The 27,854-nt window shown below is 37.4% G+C and overlaps 1 protein-coding gene across 1 annotated transcript in view; it reads left to right on the top strand.

Moving 5' to 3' along the window:
* Window positions 1-5,997: 5,997 nt before the first annotated feature.
* Msr1 (macrophage scavenger receptor 1) overlaps window positions 5,998-27,854 on the top strand; it is a 59,437-nt gene continuing 37,580 nt past the window's right edge. Inside the window, exons 1-4 of the mRNA XM_051169530.1 lie at window positions 5,998-6,070; window positions 13,085-13,190; window positions 14,819-14,932; window positions 23,777-24,186. Coding sequence (XP_051025487.1) covers window positions 6,059-6,070; window positions 13,085-13,190; window positions 14,819-14,932; window positions 23,777-24,186 — 642 coding nt within the window. The 5' untranslated portion in view covers window positions 5,998-6,058. The remainder of the gene's footprint in view (window positions 6,071-13,084; window positions 13,191-14,818; window positions 14,933-23,776; window positions 24,187-27,854) is intronic.

Here is a 27,854-nt window from a genome sequence, read left to right as displayed (position 1 = left end):
TGTTTTATGTAGATACAGCCTTTAGAAGTTAAAACTCCTTCTAGTATACCTTTATTTTATCTTCTCTATTTACTTTGGTTTTCCATACATACTTCCTTTTAAATAATTATTTCTTAAGCACACATACAAGTAATATTGTATGGACTTTGTAGGTTACAGTTATAGATATATGTTCATACAAACACATGTATGCATACAATAAAAATTAATGAATAAGTAGGTCATGACTTTGGAGGAGAAGGACAAGTGTATGGGATGTCTTGGTGAGAAGAAAGGGAAGAGGAAATTGTTATTAAAATACAATCTCCAAAACAAATAACAAAAATGACATAGCATCTTTCTGCTGTGATCCTCTGGTCTTCTCCTGCAGCTTTGTTGGTTGAATGGTAAGGTATAGGGTAGAAGAAACATTTTATAATTTACTATTATGTCCTTTGCCTGACTTTTTGTCTTTGGACAGGGGGCTTCATGCATATTTCATAGATGAATATTTTCCCTATATTAAATTGAACTGGAATCAAGCAGTGGCCCCTTATTCACATGGGTATAATGAGGCCATGCTAAGATCTCCTCAGTGAAGGGTGTGTCTTGGCTGTGGAGACTATCTGAACATATGATAAGGAGATATTCTCCACTCTCCATTGTCAGATATTTTAGGTGGTATTTTATGCCTCAGCAGTCTGAACAACTCAATGGAATTATTTTTATTTTTTAAATATATAGTTATTTTGCCTGTGTTATATCTGTTAACCGTTTGCAATTCTGATTCAGCAGAGGCCAGAAGAGGGTGTTAGATCACTGGAACTGAAACTTCAGAGGGTTATAAGCTGGTGTATGGGTGCTGAGAATTGAACCTTTGCTCCTCTGAAAGATTTAGCCTGTGCTTGTAGCCACTGAGCTGTCATGAGAACCCTCTACCCACACATTCATGAGGTTTTTTATGGTAATATCAGGATTGTTTAGGATCTATGGAGAACTTTTGGTCCAATAATATATTATTTTGCTTGTCTTAGATTTCTGGTGTTTGTCAACATTAATATTTGGGTATCCTTTTTATAGTAAAAAGACTGAGTCCAGCAACCTCAGCTGGCTAAGATTCACCAGAGACCCCAAATGAGCCACACTTTGTTCTGGTGATGTTTCTTATTTATGTGACAAAATAGCTGACCAAAAGCAAGGGAGGATTTGTTTGTGCTGCGATTTTAGAAGAATATGTCCACTTTGGGGAGGAAGGCGTGGCAACAGGAACATGACCCATCCGAACACAATGAGACCTAAGTCAGTATCCAAGGCAGGATCACTGCTATGGACATCCTCCTTTTGCCTCAGACCAGAAGCCCAGATCATCACTTGACGGCTCAGCTGCCCACAGTCAGGATGTCTCTCCTCTTCTCTGTTAGACCTCTCTGAGCTGTTTTGTAGGTTTATAGGGAAGATTATATCCACTATCCTATTAATCTGCCAACTGAAAAGACAAGGAATATAGTAGTCTAAATCAGAGAAGAGATGCATCCAATGAGGCCCAATAGGGAAATACAGAAGGATCCAGTGATCTCACAGTTTTCATTGGAGAACCAATATTAGCTTTAGGATTAAACATAAGAAAATTAAGATTAAGGAGTAAGGACCATATTTGACAAAGGAGAAAAATGAAAAATGTGGGATTTGGGAGAAAAGAAGAAGAAGAAGAAGAAGAAGAAAGAAGAAGAAGAAGAAGAAGAAGAAAGAAGAAGAAGAAGAAGAAGAAGAAGAAGAAGAAGAAGAAGAAGAAGAAGAAGAAGAAGAAGAAGAAGAAGAAGGAGAAGAAGAAGAAGTTGTTGTTGTTGTTTTTGTTGTTGTTGTTGTTTCTATTTCTGTTTCTGTTATATCCCCACATATTTGAGACTCTGGTGGTATCTGCCTGAAGTAAAACAATCTCTGCTCTGGTTCTCTGTGTTTGTCTATGTTTTGCATTGTTTTGATAATTCTATACAGTTATTGTATTCACTTGGAAGTATATGCACATTTCAGCATTCTCAAACTCTGTATTTAAATCAGAACTCATTTGTTTTATTTCAGAAGACACAAACAAAATAAAAATATCACAGACTTATGCCATAATTTAAAATATTTTATTATTTTTGTTATATGTATTTGGGTATATGTATATGGGTTTGTGAGTGTGAATGCAGTGTCTTTTGGAAGCCAGAAGAAAGTATCAGATCCCAGGTGCTGGCATTTCACATGGTTGTGTGCCATTTCACATGGTTGTGTGCCATTTGAAATGGGTGCTGGACATCAAGTTTGGATCCTCTAGAAAAGCAGTATATACTCAAAGATAATGAGCCATCTCTCCAGAACCTGTATGTCATATCTTTCCTTTTATGACTAAGGACCAGTTGCAATTTCAGACATGCAGTATAAAATATTAGGTCTTCTGTTAAGCTGAGGATCATCTCCTATAATGAACCCTACTCAGTTTTCCAATGCATTTCTCTAAGGGATTATGAACCTTTACTGGATACTAGGAAAATCTTATGCAACATTCACTGTGGGTACATGTTTAAAGGCTGCAGTGGATGTAAACATGTTTTTGTTTTGATCCCAAGTGCTGGATAGGGAACAGACTTGTGAGAGAACAGGTGATGTTTATCTACTAGAAGAACTACCTCATGTGGGGGCTTGGTTTTTGCCAGCTGAAAGAATTTAATTACAGACTCTGAGAGGCAATATATATGAGCCCAAAACAGGAGGCGGGCCTTTTTGGGTGTTGGTATTGCTTGGCTGCTCATTGCTCTGCTCTGAGAATCTCTGAGAGAGAACCGCTCCAGAGAACACTTTGGGGCTCTGGGTTCCAGCAGCTGTTCCAGGTTCCAGCAACTTTGGTTGAATTGCTGGTCTGCTAAAATCCTGATGATTATGCCAGTGGGAATTGCTCCCAGGAACTGAGTCCAAACAGGTATACTTCTCCTGTTCCCATTACACACACACACACACACACACAGACACACACACACACACACACACACACACACACACACACCCCTTTTGAGGAGATGGGTGCAATGCCATTCTACAGGATGCATGTGGAGGTCAGAGGACAGCTTGAAGGAGTCAGTTCTCTCCTCCCACCATGTAGATCATGGGAATCAAATTTAGGCTGTCAAGTATGGTGGTAAGCTTCCTTATCCTCGGAGCCATCTCCTCAGCTCACCGCACTTTTTTGACAAAGAGTGATAGAGTGTCCAGAAGTAAATGAAACAAATAGAGTCCTACTCTTTAGACATTCCTCATTCCTTCTTGGTTGCAATTAACCTTTGGTTGGAGTTCAGTCTTTTTCCCCCAGCTAGGTAAGGAGTTTTTATTTACAATATTATAAAATATCTATGCTATATTATTAATAATGCTATACTATATTATTAAATGTATAGATAAATATAATTATATAAAAATGAAATGTGTGGATAATGACTATTTTTTTACATAGAAGAGATTTTTTTTTCCATGAACAATTAGGTTAACCGGAGAATGAAGAAATAATGAAGAAGGGAAGTTAGCACTGAGAAGTACAGATTATACATCTAAAACAACGTTGCAGATAGATAAAAAATGAAGCTGAACCTAATCTAGAAAACCTTCATAAAACCAGAAGGTTGGAAAGTAACTGTCATAATTTGCAACTTCTTAAGTGTAACTTTTTACAATATTGTAGTATTAACAGGTTATCTACCTTTAACAATATAATTGTCCTTTTTTTTTTTTTTTTTCTAAAACAAGATCTCATGGGCTGTCTAGTGGACCTCAAACTCCGCATCTTCCTTCCCCAGTCTCCTGAGTGCTAGGTTCACAAGCCAGCACTGTCATGCCTGGGTAGATAGATGTGATTCTTCTACTCCAGATATCATAGGCCCCATGTCCTATATTCAGAGTTATTAACAAATAGTAATGAAGGGGAAACTATTTGAAATCTCTTTGATTCCTACAATTGTGCCTCCCCTTCATCCATAGGGGTTCCCCAAATTCCAAGGGAAGGAACCCAAAGCAGATCTCTAATTTGGGGTCTCCCGCCCTCTCTCTCTTTCTCCATGCCCCACCCCCATCTTTGACTACTGTTTGTCTGTGCGTCTCTGCATCTCCAGTTCCAGTTTCTCTTCCTCTATACTCTAACGAGAAACTGCAGCCATGTGGCTATGAAATAATACCCACGCTGGCCTTTGTGCTAATGTAGCATGGGTGGGCTTAGAGATGGCTAGACATGATATGCTCCCTTTAAATGCTTCTTTTACTATTTTTCTTTTAATTAAAAAATAAAATGTCATCCTAGGGATTGAACCAGGGGCCCTTAGCTAATGCTACACAAGTGCTCTGTCACTGAGCTGTACCCTTGCCCACTCATAGCTTTTTACTAATAACCTTAGGAGTGGGCTTGCCATGGTGCTATTGGAAACAGCATTACTATTGCCATATCGCTTGTTCATACCTTTGGGCTTACTGATTTTAACTGCCATCTATTAAGAAACATGATTCCTACAATTGTCCTTCTTTCTCTTCCATAAGGGTTCCCCAAACTCTGAGGGGAGATACCTAATGGAGATCTCTAATTTAGGCTCCTCCCCACCCCCTCTCTCTCTCTGCCTAATATTTGGCTGTGGGTCTCTGCATCTCCTCCCATCTGCTGCCAATGGAAGCTTTTCTGATGATGATTGGGCTAGGCACTGGTCTATGAGTATAGCAAAATTATGCTCGAGGACACCAGGAAAATATGGCCCGCTGAGTCAACTAAGCAGGCCTCATAGGAGCTTACAGAGACTGAAGTGTCAATAATAGAGACTGCCTGGGTCTGTGCTAAGTCCTTTGCATATATGTTATGGTTGTGTGGCTTGGTGTTTTTGTGGGACTCCTAACAGTGGGAGTGGAGTGTCTCAGACTCTTTTGCCTGCTCTAAGGACCATTTTCCTTCTGATGGGTTGATTCTTCAGCCATGTGATGACAGCTTGTGCCTAGTCTTATCATTATGCTGGGTTTGGTGATATCCCTAGGAAGCCTGGTTCTTTTTTTGAAGGGAAAGGGAGGAGTGGATCCTGCGGAAGGGAGATGTGTGTATAAGGGGAACTGAGAAGAGTGTAGGGAGGGGAAACTGCTATTGAGATGTGCTGTGTGAGAGAATAGTAGTAGTAGTAGTAATTAATAATACTAATATAACAATGATGAGGATAATAATAATAACAATGATGCTACTGCTACTACTAATATCGTGACTCCTTCTGTTTAGAGCACCAAGAATTGCCTGTGGGACATAATCTATATATCTTGTTCAGAAGCATTCCTTGTAAAATCTTAATACTGCAATGTTAAAAATTTTAAGTGTGTTATACTTGAACTTGAGGAACATAAGTGAATGGATAAAACAAAATGTGCAGACCCCTGGCCACGTGCCAGAAGGTAAAGGGTTCCCCTCTCCTTTGAGCTGGTGCTTCAGCCTCCTTAGTCAAACATGATTCTAGGAGATGCAGGAAGCAGGAGGCAGCTGAGGAGGCATCAGGATTGCTGCATCCCTTTGTTAGATTCCATATTCCTTATGTTTTGCACTTTAGTCCTTTTTTCACTCTTTCCTATAAATATAGGAGGGGAGAATAGCAGAACACAAAACTTCATGTCTTTTCTCAGTGCTGAGTGACTGCAAGAAGACAGAATGGGAATACTGAACGCTGTAGAAGTCACACATAACTTATTAGCCAGGGATGCCTAGTGGGAGGTTAGCTTACACTCTGGTCTAAATTCTTGCTTTTTTTTTTTTTTTTTTTTTTTTTTTTTTTTTTTTTTTTTTTAACTTCTTCTTTTCTTTTTACAATGTCCTGTAAGGAAAGGGGAATGACTTATCTGACAAATTTAGATTTTGCAAACTTGTGCGTTAATGTGAAGGCTATTGAAACACATTTCATAGAACGGTTTTCAACACACAACTGTGTCATTTCCTTTCCTTGTGGGCCAGATGCTGAAATACGACGTGATAAAGATTTTTGGGTTTCAATTCTAAAGAGAGGGAAGTGTATAAATCGGTGCTGCTTTTCAACCAACAATGTCCAAAGAGGTATATTTTAATTTATTTTCTTTTTCTAAAATTATTTGAATTGATGGTGTGGGTCTGTGCTGTATACAGGGAGAATGTGTGGGGGTTGAGAAGAGAGATGGGCAGGGGGTGAAAGCGGTGTAGTGTCTGATCTGTACTTTCTAGTAGAACTCTTTGTTTGGTTTTGTTGTTTAACGGGTAAAAAGGTACTAAAAATTCCTGCCAAGGTTTTTGTTAATGAAAATATAATAAATATGAACAAAATAAACTACTTTATGGTAAGATTGCCAAGCAGCTTTACCACATAATTATCTGTGCTTTGTTAAAATGTTATTGGCTCCATTCAGAGTCTGTTCAATAGATTAGTTTGTTTCCTCACCTTTCTCATCTCGTGGCATTTTGGGCTTTAATCTTTCCTTGTGCAGAGAGGGAATATTGGCTGAGACTCTTCTGCTGCAACATTTTGAATTACATATATGAGAAGGATATAAAGAAAAAATATGTAGAATTTTGTAAGAGGTTCTCAAGATAAAGCAAATGCCCGATCAGAGTGAATGTAGTTTGGGCATCCTACATAGAATAAGACTGCAATAGGTAACTTCTGTGTGAAAAGGAGTGGGTATTACTTTAAAGGGAGACAGAGCTATAAAAGTATCTTCATGGGGATGTTACAATTTAGGGTGATCTGGATGGATGACTGAGACTTACCCAGCATAAAATTAGACTGCTGTTATCACTGACCATGTGGAACTGTGGCAGAGTAGTCACAGAGCCGAAATGATGAATGTTTTGAGCAGTAGCAAGAGGCTGACATCGTATGAGCACACTGTCTGCTTGCTTTCAAACTCCACATTCCTCACCTCCAGCTATACAGCATTGAGAAAATACTTAAATCATTTATGTCTTAGCTTCCTAAATGCAAGATAGAGCAAATGTGACTATATCTCTCACAGACTTGTGTTGAAGCTAAAATAAATAAAGCTCACAAAACAATACAGAACTGTAAAACAATGCTGATTTGTATATTGGCAGTTTTCTGTGTATTCTGAAAGCTTACAATTTCTCTTAGTCTTCAGAGTATCCCATTACATTGATAGCATATTAATATTTTACAAATACAAAAATTATTCAAAACACTTAAAAGAACTCCTGCTTTCTTAAAAATCATATATCTACAAGTTCATCTTTCTATTTAGGACCAATTTGCCATCTTTTTATAATTTATTTTTCTGTTTTTATTATTGATACATTTACAGAATTTACCTTGATCAAATTCTTTTCAGTCACTTTGGGGTTTAGATTGAGACATTGATGCCCTTTCTATTTTACTACCAAGGATCACTGTCAGTATCTTCAGGCACAATATGGTTCCGTCTCTAAAAGGGATCCTTATGCGCTCATTTTCTTCATGGAGACATTGCTTGCACAAATATACTAAATTTAAAAATGATATACAACTTCATCTACCTATATAAAAACAAGGACTTTATTTTAATAGAATAAGGACAATTACATTGGAATAATTTATGCCACTATTAACAGGAAATTGACTGTAAGAAGGTCATAGAAAATATAAGTAGAGACTTATCTTAGAAGAAATGATATATAGTAAACATGAAAAGACAAATGGCCAGACACAATCTCACAGGCCTGCTATCCAGCTGCTTGGAATGCCAAGGTAGTCAGGCAGACAACAAGCTTAAGGCATTCCTGAGCTATACAGAGTGAGTTCAAGGCCAGCCTGAGCAATTTAAGATCTTGTCTCAAAATAAAGGTAAGAGAATGCTGGGGGGTGGTTAATTTTCTTGTAGAACCTTTGGTTTAAAATTTCCACACTCATATTACATGTGTGTGTGTGTGTCTGAGTGTGTGTGTGTGTGTGTGTGTGTGTATTATACCATTTTTCTAAACAACATTTGATATCAGGAACTTCAAAGTAGTATTTATTTAGTCTAGTAGTTCAACACTAGGGCAAAGTAAAACAAAAGCATAGCAAAAGAATAAGGTTAACTGACCACGGTAGCTATGGCATCATTATTTATATAAGTACAATGTGAGCTCAAGAAAAGGAATGGTGTAAAAAATGGTTATAGAAATAAGTTACTCGTGCTTGATTAAATATCATATGAAAAAATTCAAAGAAGGAGAAAAAAACATTTTCTTATTAAGAGAAATGTGTTACACCAATCAATATGCACATTGCAACACCCACTGTGTAAACCCAAACCTATACACAAACACTAAATTGTCTTGTGATTGATGATGGCATTTTATCATATTAGTGTGACAGGATGGTAGAAGTTGAATTACCTCAGCTTCCGTCTCACTACATTGTTTTAATGATAAAATGGCTGAGAATGAAGACTGTGGTTAGTGTTAACCTCCAAGTTCTTTCATATGGCTTTCCTGTTGCTGCTTCCATGAACGTTTGACCCCTTATAAAAAGCTGATATGGCAGAGATGTGTTTTGCTTCTCATGAGAACACACTGTTAATAGATTATACAGGCTCGAAGGATTTCACAATCCTTTATCAGTGCATTGGTGTGTTGTGGGAAAAGTCACTTTATGTGAAATTGTTTGGCTCTTAACTTGGAAATTACATTTACAGTCACATGAAAATGCTGTAAAACTGTTCACAGACTGCTAGCAAGGACTCACCCTGCGTATGTATACTTACATTTCCAAAATTTTGATGACAATAATCAGATGAAAACTGAAACAATCTGATAAATTTAATAATAAATTTCTTTGAGGTGAAGTGGGATAGACGAATGACATCATTTATGTCAATTAACTAACTTCATGAAAGTCAGAGAGAAACATTTTCTAGTGTATAACAAAAGAACTGTAAATTCTAGATGTGTGAAATATGAACTTTCCTTGAGGGACAAGCAGATCTATGAAACACAGTCAGCTTGAAAAAATACTTTGTCTTTTCCATCTGTGTAACTTTTTTATTTTAACTGTTTCGTTCTGTCTTTATTTTATGGCCCTGGGGATCAAGGCCAGAGCCTTGCACCAAATACATAAGCACTGAGATCATCAGGGGACTAAGAGAGAGACCAAAGAACAAGGTGTGGGCCTTGGCTCACTCATTCTCAAGATTTAGGGAGGACACTGTAGCATGCTTGTGATCCCAGCACTTGGGAGTCTGACAGAGGAAGATGGGCATGCCAAGGCCACCCTGGTTCACCTCGTGACACATTGTTACAAAACAAAAATCAAACAGGAAATAACCACAGGTAGGCCTGTGCCAGGAAGTGATGCATTGTTCTCCTTGACTCACCCAAGCTTGTTCTCAACTTGATGTTTCTCAGGTTGGTTTTCTTGGTAAAATATTCTCTACATGTCTCTCTCTCTCTCTCTCTCTCTCTCTCTCTCTCTCTCTCTCTCCTCTCTCTCTCTCTCTCCTCTCTCTCTCTCTCTCTCTCTCTCTCTCTCTCTCTCTCTCTCTCTCTCTCTCTCTCTCTCTCACACACACACACACACACGCACGGCTAAAACTATCAGGGATAAACTGAGAGAAATCTCCCAATACATGGTGAATCTTTGTTGCTGCCGAAGCACATGAAGATGTTCTTTTGTCATGAATTTGAATGTTTATTAAAGGCATCCCAGAAATCATATGGCTGAGAGCAGATTTTGCCCACAGTGATTAAAACCCCACGTCTCCCTCCATTCAGCACCCATACTCACCATTTACATAGCGCAGTGCCTCTCGATGAGAACACTGTGTTCAGAAACACACAAGGATGAGGTTTGGAAGCGTTATAAGGAGCTGTGCTCCCGTCCTCTCTGCTGCCAACTTCATGTGACCAACTGTGTCTACTTGTGAGACTCTATCATGTTTGACTGAGCCTGTGGACTATTGACATTCTCTTTCCAAAGTGTGAGTGAGGGAGCAGGGCCCCGGGGGAGGAGTCCCTAAACACTTACTTACCAAAGTCTCTGGCCACTCCTTCCAGAGATTTGTATGTTGCTGTGTCCTAATTGCTAGTGACCTCATGAACTCTGGAGGGTGAGGGTCTTGGAATTCAGGCTTATAAGCTAGGAACTATTAGGGAAATTAGGCTTTATCTGGGCAAATTTGGGGACCCATTATCCAGGCTGGATGAAGACTTTACAGGGGGCCCTGCATAAAGGTCAGCCATATTTCTATCAGTAACCCCTCAGCCATGCTCCTTAAGTAATACAGCACACTATTATTTACCAGGGTGAACTGTGCTGAACTGGAATCATACTTTGGTTTATCATTAGGATCTAAAAAGGGGGAACAAGAACTCCTCCTGTATGCCCCAGAAGAAATCTCAGCAGCTGGGAATATCACTATAGGAAAACCAGCAATTCTGTGATTTAAGGCTTATTACTGAAATTTAAAGATTAAAAACTAGGTTATATAAACTTCTTACAAAATATACAATACCCCTTAAATCATCCTAGCCAAAATCTAGTTAACAGTTAACGTGTCCCTGAAAATGCCAGTATGATGTGGTCAAAGCCAGGGGCCATTTGACAGACGAAATGAAAAGGGTGCCCAAGCCCTAAGAGGTAAGCCTGGCTCAGCTTACAATAGAAAATGCACAGGAAGTGGGAAATGAACTCAAAGATTCAGCCAAATCATTCTACTCTGGCTCCTTCTTCCTAATATTAGTGTTTTATTCTGGAAAGTCTGGGGCAAACGCTGGAAAACATGCAGCTTGATTTTGTTAGGAGCTCAGGCTGTTGAAACTAGATGATAACCTTTGCCCCAGTGGCCAGGTCCTGTAAAGACCACCACCCTCACACTGAACACCACCAGATTTGTGCAAACCAGTTCTCAGAAATGACCAACATGTGGGAAGCCAAAAAAAATAATCTCCTTGACCACGTTTTTAGAAGAATATTGACAGGGGTTTAATCACATCTCCACTAGTCTATGAATCTTCCAAAGCAGCAAGTACCATTAGAAGAGAGAGAGAGATGGTCCTCCATTCCCAGGCCAGGCTTGAGTTTAGTTTCATGATGTTGCTCTGAACTCAGTTAAAACTACAGTGCTATACATATGCTCAGCATTGGAGGGAATAAAGAAACATTAGATGATGTTGGATTCTTGCTAAATTAGTCAACCTACCTAAACTGTGATCAACAAAACAATTGCACTGTTTATCTTCCAGGACAATATTCTTACAGTGTAGATCATTTGACCACAGTCAGCACTGTTGCTTGAAAATTTATTAGGCTCTCAAAGTAGTTTATTAGGTTATTTTATCCTATTGCATTTATTTTTTAGTAGAATTTCAGGAGCCTAGAATTTAGGTTAATGATAATAAACCTATAGCATGAAAGTTTGGGTGAGATCTTGATTTTAATGCCTAGTATCACAAAGGAAATAAAACAAAAAAAAGAAAGGAAAATTTGTATTTTAATTAAATGAACTTATTTTAATGGACAAATTTTAATTTGATTAGATTTATTTATTTTTGCATAATTCAAACTAAGCATGAGACCTAGCACATGCTTGATAAGTGTTTAACCATTGAACGTATATGCACTAGTGAGTGCTTCGCGATATTTTGATGTGTCATATACATTGTATCATATTAAAACAATGTTTGATATGCCCCAAGGTTCTTTTTGCTGTCTTTTGAATGTGTAATGCACTGGGGTCATGTGTAGTCACCTGACTGTGCAATACCAGGCCAGGCAGAGATTGCTCAGTAAAATATTGACTGAATTTAAATGACAAGAGAACAGATTGATGTTGTGTGATACAAAAGTCTAAAGAAATAGAAAAAGTTGGGGGGAGAGAAGAGCAAAAGGGAAAGAAAAGGAGGAGGGGAGGGAAGGAGGGAGAGAATGGGATGGAAGGAAGACTCTTTCCTCCTACTGGGTTCCTTCATCTGGCCTTGATAAGAGGGTTTGTGCCTAGTCTTTCTGTTATGCAGTGTTTGGATGATTTTACTGAGTAGACTGCTCTTTTCTGAACAAAAAGGAATTGGTCTGGGTGAGAGGGGAGGTGTATGTGGGGTAGAGGGTTGTGAGAGGAGAGGAGGGAGGGGAAACTGATGTCAGGATGTAATACATGGGAGAAAAAGTAATTAGGCAATTAATTTAAAACACCCTAAAATAGAAAGAAAAAAGAAATTATACTTTTTCCTGTGCATTTAAATCTAGCGACTTGACTCTATCTCTTAAACTGATAAACAGATGCCTTGGCAAGGAAGTCTGACTCACTCAGCGATGTTTTACTAAATTCAGTCCAGAAAGTCACAGGAAACATTTGTTCCAAAGATGTATAACTATTTGTTCTAAGGGAAATCATTTGCTTTTTTCCAGGCTAGTTATCTTCTGTCACTTGGGTGTTTGCTTTTTGCTTTCTGGTTTGTTTTATATTGTATTATTTTGTTTTTAGTTATAAAAGTAAGGCTGCTCCTCCTCACACTCAAAGGCCAGATATCTCTAAACACAGGTGCCTTTCTACAGAGAGCAACACAGCAATGAGACCTCAAAAATATGGCCTTTGAATTCTATTTGTAGCATAATCTGAGTGCATGTTTGTGTTCATGTGAGTGCGTAGCTGGAGGATGTACGACTGGACATATGTGTAGTTGTATGTGGAGACCAGAAATCAATGCTACATATTGTCTTCTGGTTTTTTTCACCCTATATTTGGAGACAGGATCTCTCACTGTGCTCAAGATTTACCACTTTGCTGCATTGACTGGCCAGCACAGTGCTAGAAATTCCTCTGTCTCCAGCTTAAAGCACCAGAACTATACCACTTGTAGCTTTTCAGTTAGTGCTTGCCATCCAAATCCAGGTATTAGTGCTTGAATACCAGGCATTAGCAGCTTTCTGCCCAGCCCCATAAATCTGACTTCTTATGTTTAAATTGAGAGTCATGAGAAAGAATAATATAGTGGTCTATATGATGTATATATTTAATTAAACACTTTGCTTGAACCGAATCTTGATATAAATGTTAACTTGCAACACCATGAAAACTAACCTCAGCAATTTCATACCCAACACATGGATTCCACATGTGTTGATAGATAATAGAGAAACTGCAGCTCTGCCCTGATGAACCAGAGGATGCTGACTGCTACTCAGAGTCCGTGAAATTCGATGCACGCTCAATGACAGCATCACTTCCTCCCAGTAAGTAGAAAGTGACAGAGTGACACAGGTGATGGGCTGGGTGTCTTAAATCAGTAGAGATTTGTTTGTTTGTTTCCTCACAGTTCCCTATCCCAAAAGTCTTAAATCAAGGTATCTGGAGGGACATAGGCTATTTAAAGGTCATGTCTCTCCCCAGGTTCTAGTGGTTTCTGACAATGCTTGGTGGTCATGGCATTTACCTGCCTCACTGACGCCTATGCTTCCTCCTTTAATGAGAGGATTGTTTATTTACCTCTGTAATTTTGTATTCTTTTCTCTTCTTGTAGAGATGCAACCATTACATCAGAATCAACCTTACACCACAATGCATCATTTATACTTGGCTACATCTGCCATGGCCCCAGTTCCAATTAAAATCACTTTCATAGCTACCTACAGCTAGCACCTCTTCATATCTTCTCAGGAGATAAAATCCCACTTGCAACAGATGCATCAGATTGTGACAAGAACACAAGAGAACACTGTTCAGTAGCGTATGGACAGGCTTAAGGTGATAGTACGGAATTCCTTATCAGTCTACTAACCATCGATGCCCAGATGGGAGGAGGTGGATGGAGAGAGAAAACTTAGGGACATCTCACATAGAGGAAACAACATGTAAACCCTTCAAGGACCATGTACGAGTTTACACACATGAGTTCCGTAGATAAACTGGGATGTGACAATTCACACCTGTTAATTCCAGTGTTGGGGAACCAGAGACAGGGCTCAGTAGACAGACTGTATAATAGTCTCTTTGTTTTCTTGGTCCAGTGAGACACCTTGTCTCAAAAATGAAGTAGGAGAGACAAAATAATTTATCAGTGTCTGAAAAAACTTGCTCTTTCAGAGGACCTGGGTTTGGTTCCTAGAATGCACATGTCAACTCACAATCAACTGTGACTCCAGTTCCAAATGACCTGACCTGGACATTTGCATGCCCCAGACACATGAATGGTGCCCAAACAGGGTTCTTCATATTTATTCAGGCTTAAATACAGACAATTTTAACTTGTTTGTATTGTAGGTTGTTTTAATTTTCCATGAGAGACCATGCCTCACAAGTGAAGAGTGAAGAGCAGCAAAAGAAGGCATCCAGGCACCAACATGAGCCTCCACAGAACCCCACATGTGCACAAACACACTCACACACTACACACAGAGAGAGACATACCAATACACACAGACACACTTACACACACACAGAGGCACACACACACAAAAACACACACATAGACACATACACTTGCCACACAGTAAATGCATAATCTACCATTTTCCCTCAGTATAAGCATTGTCCAACTGCAGTAACATCTCATTGTAGAAATTCCTGTTCTATGTAAATGCATGTCAAAGTGATAAGTATAGTCATCACAACCTGATATATCCAAAGGATGAGTTTCACTGATGCATTCAAAAGTTTTGTCAAAATGTAAATCATATTTGTCCCATTAAAATAATTATATGATACATTCATATACTGTGAGATATACAAATGTAAAGTCATATATAATCATATTCTCTTGCTTGTTCAGCAAGAACTTTACATTCTGACTCGTATCCCCAGCAGCAATTACAAAGATAAATCAAGGTTTTTAATAACAGGCTGGGATTTTGTTCTGTTTTAGATCCTAAAAATGGCTCTTCCCTTCAGGAGAAATTGAAGTCCTTCAAAGCCGCTCTACTCGCCCTCTACCTTCTTGTGTTTGCTGTCATCATACCTGTCCTCGGGATAGTGACAGGTACTGTATCCCAGAATTTTGAAACTTTGTTTGTCTGCCTATTGTAAAAGCAGAACTATAGCAGCTTTCATATAGTAGAGTAATAGGGAAAAGTCATATGCAAAACTTTCCTCAATTTCAACAAATTCGATTAAAACAGATTCTGTAACATTAAGTAGAAACAATTTATTTATTTATTTAATCACTTTAAAGTCTGTCCCAGCACCTTCTGTCCTTTTCTCCCTGCCCCACCCCACCCTCACTTTCCCCTACACCCATTCCCTCCTCACCTTCTCAGAGAAGGGGAGGAACCCAAGGGGTATCAACCTACCTTGGCACCTCAAGTTGACTAAGCGTATCATCTCCCACTGAAGCCAGTCAAGGCAGCCCAGCTAGGGGAAAGGGATCCAAAGACAGGTGACAGAGTCAAAGACAGGCCCTACTCTCCCACATGATGGGGGGCCCACATGATGACAAAACTGCACATCTGCTATAGATGTGTGTGGAGGTCCAGGTCCAGCCTATGCATGCTATTTTGTTAGTGGATCAGTCTCTGTGAGCCCCCATGGGCCCCAGTTAGCTTACTCTGTAGATCTTTTGGTAGTGTCTTTGAACCTTCAACTCCCTCTATCCTTCCTCCCATTATTCCACAAAACACCCCAAGCTTGGCCTATTGTTTGGCTGTGGGTCTCTGGGCCTGTTTCCATCAGCTGGTAGAAGAAGCCTCTCAGGAGAGAATTATGCTAGGCTCCTGTCCGCAAGCATAATAGGGTATCATTAATACTCTCAGGGGTTGGCTCTCTCCCATGGGGTGCATCTCAAGTCATTGGTTTGCCATTCCTTCATCTCTGCTCCATCTTGATCCCTATAATTCTTGTTGGAAGGACAAATTTGGGGTCAAAGGTTTTTTGAGTGGGCTGGTGCCCCCTTCCTCCACTGGAAATCCCACCTGGCTATAGCAGGTAGTGACTTCAGGCTCCATATGCCATACTTCTAAGAGTCTCAGATAGGGTCACCACCATAGATTCCTGGGAGCCTCCCCTGTCCCAAAGATGTCCCCCCCAAATATTTATGTTCTCTATCCTGGTCTCCTGTGACACTTTATCCTTATCCCTGTTACCTTCCCCACCACTTCTACCATTAATTTTTCAAATAGAATATAAAAGAGCAAAACAAAAATGTTGACATGAAGAAAATGAGCTAGATTAACATCTGTTCCCTCTCTTTCTCCTCCTTCCAGTTCCTCCCTTCCCTCTGCTTCTTCTAAAATCTGTTATATTATTCATTATTGTTATATAGATTATTGTTTAGATACATCTATAAATAGATTAGATGGATAGACTAGATGACAGATAGATAGGTAGCTGTTGGGTTCATTTAGTGTTGCTCAAATGCATATGTATTTAGGGCTGCCCTCTGGAGATCGCATAACACATCTAGGAACTCATCATTAAGATGATTGATTCTTCACCAGAGTCCAAGCGTAGAGCGTTTTGAGCTTTACTCCATCTCTATTGAAATGTTACTTGGTGTTTTCATTTCTCAGGTCTCGTGTAGGTGATCACATTGTTGACATTTCATTGGTGCAAGTCCAAGCCATGAGTAGAGAAAACAATCTTTCAGTAGATATCCTGGTCCTCTGACTCTTAGAGTCTTTCTGTCCCCTCTACTGTAATGCTCACTGATCATTAGAGTTACAAATTGTGTTGTCAGTGTATCAGTTTGGCATAGGTGTACTATGGCCAGTTGCTCTCTACATTTTGGTTAGTTGCGGATTTCTGTAATAGTCTCAATCCACATGGAGAAAAATCACAGATGAAGAATGAGAATGACATAGACTAGTATTTTGAATGCAGTTAAACATTTTCTTGTAGGAAATGACAGTAGTAAGTTGCCTGGTCTAGGATTACAGTACTAGGAATGATGAGCTAGAGGGAATATTATCCCCTCAAAAGGCAAATTTTTATTTCAACTGTATGTATGCATGCCTGTAATTTTAAGAAAACATAAAGTAATTTGTGGGATGCATCTTCATTTATTTAGATTATTATTTACATCTTTCAAAGTTTTACATAATCTTGTACATGTAAAGTTAGACATGGTTGAGATTAGAGTCTCTTCTTCCTTTTGTAAATGCTAATGCATTTGAATTTTATACTGCACTTGCTCATTGCTGCTACATGTAAATGTAATTAAATTTTATATTATATTTTCTGTTATCTCTTTAAAATATAAGAAGAAAGTGCTGGCAAAGTTCAGACTATTTCAAAAGTATGTTATACTCCAAAGTTATGTACACTTCTATTGATGGACAAAGCTCTCCTAAAATTCCAGTTATTACATAATAAGAAATGGCCCCTAGTGAAGAATAAAGATAACTATGATTTTTAGTGTGTCTCCACTGCCTTCTAAGGTATGTGGACCAAATTTAATAAGTTGTTTTTGAAGTACTTGTCAATGTGAAAACAATTATGTCATTCACACTACCATGTCTATACCAGGAAAGCATTCTTGTTTTTCAGAAAGCTTTACATCCTAAGTGAAGAAAGCAGGTAGTAATAGCACATTTTAAAATCATGATTATATCCAGTTAATAGGTTTCACTTGCTATAATTTAAATATATTTTAGTTATAACACAGGAACATCTTTTGGGATTTTAAAAAATATATAATGTTACTTTGGTGCTATGTGATGCTCTCCAGGAAAATACTTCTCTAAAAAGTCTGCTTGAATTTGGGATAGCTGTTTCATATGATTTTTTCCTGGATATATGGTAGCCTTTCCACAGGCTGGCTCTAATTTTATTGCAGTTAATAGTGACCTTGAATATCTCATGTGATCTCTCCTCTCTCCTCTCTCTCTCTCTCTCTCTCTCTCTCTCTCTCTCTCTCTCTCTCTCTCTCTCTCTCTGTCTCTCTCTCTAGGGTATCAACACATTTAATTTATGTGCTGCTGGAATTGAACTCAGGGCAACTCGTGTGCTAGGAAAGCACTTTACCAACTGGGCTATCTGCCCAGAACAGATGTGTTAGATTTTAATTGATATTCATATTCATTGGTCTTGGTCTTGTCATTCTCCTTTTCCCTCTGGTTCCCCCCCCCCCCAATATATTTGCTATATGTTCCATCAAGGGAATGGGTTAGAAAAACTTCATTTGGATGTGCATGCGAAGCTACCTAAGAAAATGTTCCTAAATGCAAAATGAAAGGTTCTTTGTAAAGGAGAATTGGAAAGAGTATATCAACACAGTTTCCAAATTGTAGTCAGAAAGAAAAGCTAAGAAAATTAACAGCATTGTAAAAGTAGGTATTGTTTTATCATTTTACATCATTTACTATGCTCAAGCACTGGGCTATATACTTTCAGCATATTAACTTAATACATCTTTACAATTACAATTTCAGCAGATACTATAATTATCTTTATTATCCACACCAGAAAACTGAAACTCCTTGGTAATAGAGCATGTGTTTCCATCTATGACTTTTGTATTGTAAACTCTCTCATCTACTCTCTCCTAGTGTAATTTGTTTATTATAATAAATAGAATTGTTATAGGGTTAGCCAAGAGTATATTTCTTTTTATTCTTTTTTTAAAATTCCTGTTTTAGCCATTAAAAGCTCAGTGAAAACAAAACCTTAACATAAAAACCAAAGCAGATATGGAACAAATGACAGCTATTAAATAAAGGGAACAGATGTTACTAATGATGCAGATTCTTCATGAGCAAGGTTATCTATCTACTCATTGTGTATGTGTTAATCTGCACTGTGAAATGCAGTGTGAATGGTATGTCTTTCTTGGGGTCATCAAATATATATATGTTAGAATTTGGGTACATTTTATCCCTTTTATGTAAAACACTGTCTACAGAACTTACCTCAAGCACAGTGGCCTCAGTAGGCCGTGATCAAGGGAGACAAAAACCTGAAAAATCTCCGGGCTTGTATTCAAGTTCAAAGATCTTGGACTATTAGGAAATATTACAAGTCATACACTTGCTCTGTGATTGACCAAATTGATCTGTGGTTTTCCGTGTCTTAAAATTATAGTAGGCACCTATTAAGACAGATAGGAAATAGAATGTTATACTCTTATAAATTCAAACTAGGTCCCAATTAACCAGAATTTTAAGTAGAACTTACTGTCACTGTCATGTACTTGTAACAGGTAATTGTTAATGTATTTATCACTCTTAGCACCAGATTACAATGTCTTTCAAAGAAGAGCTAAAATGCATTGAGTATAAAGATATGATGTCAAAAGATTCCCAGTGTAGAATGCTGGAAGTTAAGGCACAGCATCTGAGTTGATAACTGAAGTAAATGAGCATAAAGCTTTTCAAATCTAAAGTAGCTAGTATGTGAAAAGTTGTTTTATTATTTTTCGACATGCTTTGTTTTTATGCCTTTCTTAAAGAATGTGAAGTATTACTGACAGAAAATAGGATTGTAAGACTGGACCAAGACAAGAGGATATGTTATAGAACTGATGTGCATAAATTGATACTGAAATATAAAAAATATTTTCTCAAAATAATATAAATGTTGGATAGTAAAAGATATTACTACATGAAAGAGTAAAGATGATGCATAGACTCACATATCACCAGTTCCCTAGATATTTGCATATGTCAGAAAAGTTTGCTTTCTTTCAGTATAAAATAGAGACATTAAAGTATGCCATCTCACCAGAAAAAAAAATAATGACCTTTGAAAATATAAACTCTTTCCTCAGTTGACTGTAGATTTTTGTGTATGCTTGAGGCCTTGTGGGATTTCTCCTGTGCAGTTTGGTATGTTTTTTTGGTTTTGTCCTTGTGACGTTCTTTATCTAGCTATATTTTCAGAAAGCAATCTTTCCTTTTAAATTTTATTTATGTCATTTTCTTATTTACTTACTCAGTTTCACCCTTGTTCAGTTTGTGTTTGGGAAGTCTTGTGGGTGAGACTTTACAGGTGCACCATCTGATGTTAGTAGGAGAGTTAATTGGACAAAAGTTCCTAGTCTTCCAGCTCCTATAACTTTTACACTTCCTATTATGCAATGTTCCCTGAGCTTTTAAGTGGGAAAGTGTTTTGTAGATGCATCCATTTGGACTGGGGCTCTCTACTTAGGAATTTTAGCTGACTGTGTTTTTCTGTAGTGGTCTCTCTCTATTCCAAAGAGAAGTTTCCTTGATGAGGAATGAGTTTCTCTTCCTAGCTATCCAAGTGATATTTCACACCATAGGTGGTCAATAAATAAAACATTAAATTGATGACTACATAGAGACTTGCTTCTCATTCTGAAATTAGTAAATCGATGATCCATGGCAAGTATATATACTTATATGCCCAATTTATTGATGGATTAAGAAATACAGAATTATTGACCTACAATAATTGTGGTCCCTGTTGCAGACCACATCAAAATGTTGCCATGGATACATGACTCAATTCAATAATCTAGTATCAGAATAAGCATTGAAATATAACATACTTTTCATTAAAAATTATAACACTCATTGTTAATGTACATAATTATTAGTTACCAGACATTTCTTTCCTTGAGGGTGAGCTTCAAGGATTCTCTTAAGATATATGCTTCAAGTAAAATTCACATTGTAATTAGTAGAAGTTTCAACAATGCCATCTGCCTGTGATGAGGTCTAAATATTTATTCCACTCAGTCACAGTCACTTTTACGTGGTTGAAGAAAGCTACACAAGGACAGGATATGTAACTTCCTAGAACAATCAAACTGGCAAGTGAGGCATGGACCTGGCTTCCAGGATCAGTTTGGTCCAGTATAAACACAAATTTAGTGATAATACTAGCTGGATTTCTCTTTCATCTTACTTAATAAAAACTCTATAATACCTGCTGAAACTAAGAAATTCAACAGGTTCATGTTACATATGAATTTGTCATATATTTAGATATTTTAGTTATGTGAAGATATACTTTTCCTGCTCAATAAAGTCATATGTGGAAAATGTTACATACCAAACTATTAAGAATGTAAAAGGAGAATGCAAGTAAAATATATACAGAATTATAATTTGTTGGCTTTCCTCAAATATCATATCATTAGAGATTAGTAGTAAATATTTTAATATTTCTATATTTACAATATATCGAATTTTTAATATTTAAAATCAATGTTTTATTACCTTTCATCTTTATTTATTTCATAAATTTTACCATATATCATTCTATAATTGGTTAATTTAGAGAATATATGCCCATTTGGAAAGACGTTTTAGCAGCTCATTATAGTCCTCAAATTCCATTGAGTAAAATAGCTATTCTTGAAGATATTCATCACAAGCCTGAATTTCTTTCTTTCTTTCTTTTTTTTTTTTGTTTTGTTTTGCTTTGCTTCTTTTATTAACAGGAGTATGGCTATATTACAAATGGTAACTTTTTTGTGACTTTAGTTTGTTTTATACTACTGAGATAATTATTTTCATTTTCTTTTTTAATATTTTATTAATTTATTCATATTACATCTCAATTGTCATCCCATCCCTTGTATCCTCCCATTCCTCCCTCCCTCCCGCTTTCTCCCTACTCCCCTCCCCTATGTCTGTGACTGAGGGGGACCTCGTCCCCTTGTATATGCTCTTAGGGTATCAAGTCTCTTCTTGGTAGCCTGCTATCTTTCCTCTGAGTGCCACCAGGCCTCCCCATCCAGGGGACGTGGTCAAATATGGGGCACCAGAGTTCATGTGAAAGTCAGTCCTCACTCTCCACTCAATAGTGGAGAATTCCCCGTCCATTGGCTAGATCAGGGTAGGGATTTGAAGTTTACTGCCTGTATTATCCTTGGCTGGTACCATAGTTTGAGCAGGACCCGTGGGCCCAGATCTGCCCATCATAATGTTCTTCTTGTAAGTTTCTAAGACCCTCCAGATCCTTCTATTTCCTCATTTTCCCATGCTACTCTCACCTAAAGTGCCAATAGGATGTCCTCCTCTCTGTCCCAGTATCCTGGTAAGTGAAGACTTACATGGGACATGTCCCTTGAGCTAGTGTCTAGATATAAGTGAGAAAATATATCATTTGAGTCTTTCTGCTTCTGAGTGAACTCACTCATTATGATCATTTCTAGTTCAATCCATTTGTCCACAAATTTCGGGAATTCCTTGTTTTTAATAGCTGAATAGTATTCCATAGTGTAAATGTACAACCACAGTTTCTTTATCCATTCTTCTACTGAGGCACACTTAGGCTGTTTCTATGTTCTGGCTATTATGAATAAGGCCGCTATGAACATGGTTAAGCATATGTCCCTGTTGTGTGGTGGAGCATCTTCTGGGTATATTCCAAGGAGTGGAATAGCTGGGTCTTCAGGAAGCCCTATTCCCATTTTTCTACGAAAATGCCAGATAGACTTCCAAAGTGGTTGTACCAATTTGCATTCTCACCTGCAATGAAGGAGTGTTCCACTCTCTCCACATCCTTGCCAGCATGTGGTGTCACTTGAATTTTTGATTTTAGCCATTCTGGTGGATGTAAGATGGAAGCTCAGTGTTGTTTTGATTTGCATTTCTCTGATGACTAACGACGTTGAGCATTTCTTTAAGTGTTTCTCAGCCATTTGATATTCCTCTGTTGAGAATTCTGTTTAGTTCTGAGCCCCGTTTCTTAATTGGGTTAACTGATTTTCAAAATATTGAATGTGCTACCAAAAATAAAAGCAAACTTAATTTGCAAACTATATTTTTTATTAATTAAACATTTTAATTTTTTACATATTCATTTATATTATTACACACATATATATAATAAACCACCTATAGCAAGAAGAATTATGATCTGAGATTCCATCTTACACATATCTGAATGGCAAAGTTCAAAAACTTAGGTTACAGCTCATGCTGGCAAGGATGTGAAGAAATTCGTGAATTTTCTAAACAAATCTGGCAGATACATTATAGGATAGATTGGATTTACCTTATTGTATTGTAGAAAATTATTTTAAAAATAGAAAATGTTTATAACATGACACTGAATTAATTAAAAGGCAGTTTCAGATTCTGTGATTCCAAGACTGAAGAGGCAACTACATCAGGAGGGTCACGAGTTTGAGGTTAGCCTGGGATATATAACAATTTCACAACCACACTGAGATATACAGTGAAGCCTTGTCTCACAAACCAATTAGCAAAATAACAGTGTTACTGGAAACAAACACTATTTGATAAATATGAAACCAAGTTTCATCCAGACTTATAATATATATTGTTAATTATTTTTTTCATATTTTATGCTATGATGAAATATTTTATAGTAGACAAAAACATACTAATGAGAACAATGCATTTTTAAAGAAAAATATATTTTCCTAAATTTCTGTTAGAAAAATTAACCTGATTAACTTAGGTAAGCATTTTTCTGGTAGGATCAGTGATGAACCAACAGTTTACCAATACCATGGGTGGCATTAGTCTTCAGCTTATTCTATGTATTGTTTGTGTAATTGTCACCCTAATGTAAATATGTCCCACAGGCTAATTCCAGAAGAACTGCTTAACATGACCTCATTTTTTAATAAAATCAGTGCATGGAGTGGGGTATAGTACATTTCTGTAAGAATTTCCTATAATTATCAGAAAAAACACAATGACCAAGAAGATTAACAAGCACCAAATTAAAAAAAAATTGGTCTATACTAGAATAAATTCTAACATAGAAAGGGTTAAGGAGACTGTGTGATTTGTAGTAATGTACTGAGTCTGATCAATGTAAAGCCAATTCTTGAGTTAGGCTGGCAATAAACATACCTAGGTAGAATGGAATGTAGGGACATAGAAATGAGTGATATGTACAGAAAGATATAGGCTATGACTTGATCAATCTTTGTTTAAATATTCAGCTCACATAATGAATTGGGAAAGGAAGAGCTGCTTAGTTGGTTCACCTAACACAAGTGATACATCCCAAAGCCTGATTGGCAAAGAAAATGCCAGTAAAGCTGAAATGAGACTCACAGTTGTCATGGAACACATGAAGGAGATGGAGAAGAGAGTCCAAAGCCTTGCAGACTCAGAAGCCAACGTCATAGATGCAGAACGCTTCCAGAACTTCAGTGTGACAACCGACCAGAGTCTAAGTGATGTTCTTCTGAAGTTAAGTTCCTTGATTTCGTCAGTCCAGGAACATGGAAACTTGCTAGATGAAATCACCAAGTCCTTGCAGCATCTGAATACCACACAGCTTTATGTCCAGATGCGTACAGAAACACTGGATCACAATGTCCGTGAGCTCACAGCCAAGCAACAGGAGGTAAGCATTTCAGAACACAAACGCATGGTTGTATTCCGGAACTAAGTTCATCCAGATTCTATTACCTTAAGCAGTTCATTGAAGCAGAATATGCAAAGCCCTTTTTCTACCTCATCTGCTTACCCCTGCTCCTCTGAGTAATAAAAGGCTTTGATAGTTTTAACTGGAACCTTTTCAGGACTTGTAGAGAAAGAAGACTATTTCCCATGGATCTAGAGCATTAAGGTGGGTTAATATTATAAATACCATGTGTTGCCTTGTTAGACTAAACTAATTGTGAAATTTAGATTACCTGAGCATATCTGGAGAGTTGAATCCCAGTATGTGTGAATTCTATCAATAATTTAATATTCCTTCACCATTAAAGCAATATAAACTTTATTTACATGAATACATTACAAAATAGAATTTTGGGATAATTTATTTTGCCATTTCTAGAAGACATATATAAATTTTGTTGCATTGGTAATTAAAATAAAATTTGAATAATATAAACATATTTTGGTCATGAATTCTTAATGGAATAACAGTATATAAACATCATACTATTGAATATGCATTACAGCTTCTACCTCTGTTAAAGCTTGCATTAACCATAAAAAAAACCTAGTAACACAAAAGGCAGTAGTTCATTCAGATTATAGAATGATCACCCATCCATCCCCTTTGTGATGGTCAGGAGAAACATACTTCAGAGAAGTTGTTAGTGAAGCTGCCTTGTACGTCAGATTGGAAAACTTTAGACTTCAGGGTCTCTATGGTCTGTGAAATGATGAAGTACAGAAACTACCACCTGCAGCATGCAAACATATGAGCAAAGACTGTGATATCTATTTACAAACTGGTTTGTGAATTAAACGTGGCCCATGTACTATATTTTATAACCTGGTTCTAGATTATTTTATAGCTACTCCTTGATAATATCAAGATTGGTTTTTTTTTTTCTCCTGAAAAAGAAATTCTAGCCAGTGGACAATTCATTCTCCATAGTTGAGTGGAGAGTGGTGGGGTCTGACTTTCACACCAACTCTGGTGCCCCATATTTGACCATGTCCCCTTGATGGGGTGACCTGGTGGCACTCAGAGGAAGGATAGCAGGCTACCAAGAAGAGACTTGATACCCTATGAGCATATACAGGGGGAGGAGGTCCCCCTCAGTCACAGTCATAGGGGAGGGGAGTAAGGGGAAAATGGGAGGGAGGAATAGGAAGATACAAGGGATGGGATAACAATTGAGATGTAATATGAATAAATTAATAAAATATATTATTTAAGAAAAAGAACAAAAGGAAAGTTAAAAGTTAAAAATTTTAATGTTATGATTTTTTATGTTTGATGATTCTATTTTTATTGAGTAACTCCCCTTGTTTCTTTTCATAAGAACTATGTATTTGGATAAAATTTCACTACCTATATTAAAAAATGTATTTGTCTTAAAATATCTAAGACTTGAGATCTTTATATGTAAACACTATTACCATCAATGTTTAAACAATACCAGCATCATTGAAGTAAATATTCCTTATAAAATATCATTCTTGGAATTCATAGGTGGCCTCTTTTATTGTTAATTGTTGTGATTTGAAGGAGAGAAGGGGGTTTGTATGGAGGAAAGAGAAGGGGACAACATTGAAATTAAATTACATCCTCAATAATAAGAGATCAACAAAATTCACTCTTAATGAAGTTGTTTTCCAGATAAGTTACTGTTTGTCTAAAGATGTAGCTCAGTGGTAGGGGGCTAACATAGCAGACATAGAGCCTAGCATCAATCCGGGGTTCAGTCCAGTAACACGAAACCAGGAAGCAAGCAAGCAAACAGAACATTATGATAGAGTTTAATTACAACTTTTCTCCCTTATTTTCCTGCCTCCAAGCCATCTGTATCTTTACCACCATCATATTCAGATCTGTGGCCCCATTTTTCACTAATCCATGGCCCATTTTTCACTAATTGTTACTCCATGCATATACATATAGGTTCCTAAATATAACCTGTTCAGTCTTCATAAAGCTACCTGCTCGTGTGTTTTCAAACTGACCATTTGGCACAGGGCAGCCAGTTGGGGAAGGCCACCTCTTCTGCTTTCCACTATCCTTATCTGTAGTTCTTTGTGTAAGGTTGACGCCTCCTGCACTTTTCTCTGCCTAGTTGGGCATGTTCACGGGGGCCATCCTTGTTCATCCCACATTTGAGCCATCCTGTTGGTGAGACTTTATAGTCATAGCTTCTGATATTGCTCAGAGACATAATCTCACAGCAAACTCCTCGACCCTCTTGCTCTATCTTTCTGCCCTCTCTTCCAAGGTGTTCCTTAATCTTTAGGTACATGAGTGTTTCACAGATGTATCATTTCAAATTGTACTTCACAATCCTGCATTTTGATTATTTGTGGTTATCTGTAGTGGCCTCCATCATTCAAAGAGAAATTTCCTTGATGACAAGCGAAGACTACAATTATCAGTGCTTATAAGGACCTTATAGACGACCGTATAAGGACTTTATAGATTGTTGTGAATGTTTATGCTTATTTATCAAATTAGTGGTTGTAGATCTTCCTCCAATAACCATGACTTCAATAGCACTGAGTCGTTAGCCAAGTTTCCACAATGGGCGTTGTCTTTTAAATGTTGAGATAAGGATCAGGGAATCAACACTGATGGAGAAGTGTGAGGACTGGAGAATGTATGTATTTCCAGTACCCATACAAAGTCAGAAAGGGATGCATCTGTTATCCCAACAAACCTATTGGTGTGATGGGAAACAATGCCACGACCGTCTCCTGAAAATCACAAATCAGCTGTCTTTAAGAGCTATCGAACAAGCTGGAAGGCAAACATTGAGACCAAAGCTTGTCCTCTGTCCTCCACATATGAGATGTGGCCAGTGTACACCCTCACACAAGAGCACATGAGTATACATATACACACATATACACATATCATACATACAATTTTTTAAAAGTCTGTTTAAATGGATCCAATTGTAAAACAAAAATAAGTCTTCTTCTGTTCACATATTTTCTATATGAAAAATGAATGGTAGGACATGCCTACAATCTCAACACTGGAAAGAAAAGCAGGATGTGAAGATCACTCTTAACTAAATAGCAGACTTATGGCCAAAAAGCACAAACAATTCTATCCCAAAGAGATATGAAAAAAGAAAAAAGCTGTACACACTGTGTGTGTGCATATATCTATATACAGTGTGTTTATAACTGATAAAATAAGAACACATCAAAATTATAGGCAATAAAATCTAAGAATAAAATATTATAAAAAATACAACTTGGATATCTTACTGAACTTGAAACTCTCCTTAGCACCATTACCACTGAGAACGACATTAAACTTTAGCTGTCACTTTAAAACACTTTCACAAAATACAAATGTTTTCCCCAAATACACTGTAAAGAAATGTCACAATAGATAAAGCCCCTATGAAGTTTTTTAAGTTTTAAACATTTGACATTTGTGTATTTGGAAATAGAAGCATTCTTAAATCTTTAGCCAAATAATTTTGTTTTGTTTAACTAGGGATTTTAATGAATGCTTTACAGCCAAAGAAAATACAATTTTTGAATACTCATTTTCTTAGTGTTATCCTATAACTCTCCCTTAATGCTATATTTGTTTAAAACATCCACATTTCAAAAATTCTGTAC

This window comes from Acomys russatus, chromosome 27 (genome assembly GCF_903995435.1).
Source record: "Acomys russatus chromosome 27, mAcoRus1.1, whole genome shotgun sequence".
In the NCBI taxonomy this organism is placed as follows: Eukaryota; Metazoa; Chordata; class Mammalia; order Rodentia; family Muridae; genus Acomys; species Acomys russatus.
Note: the sequence above shows the minus strand (reverse complement) of the source record. Positions and strands in the feature narration are given on the sequence as shown.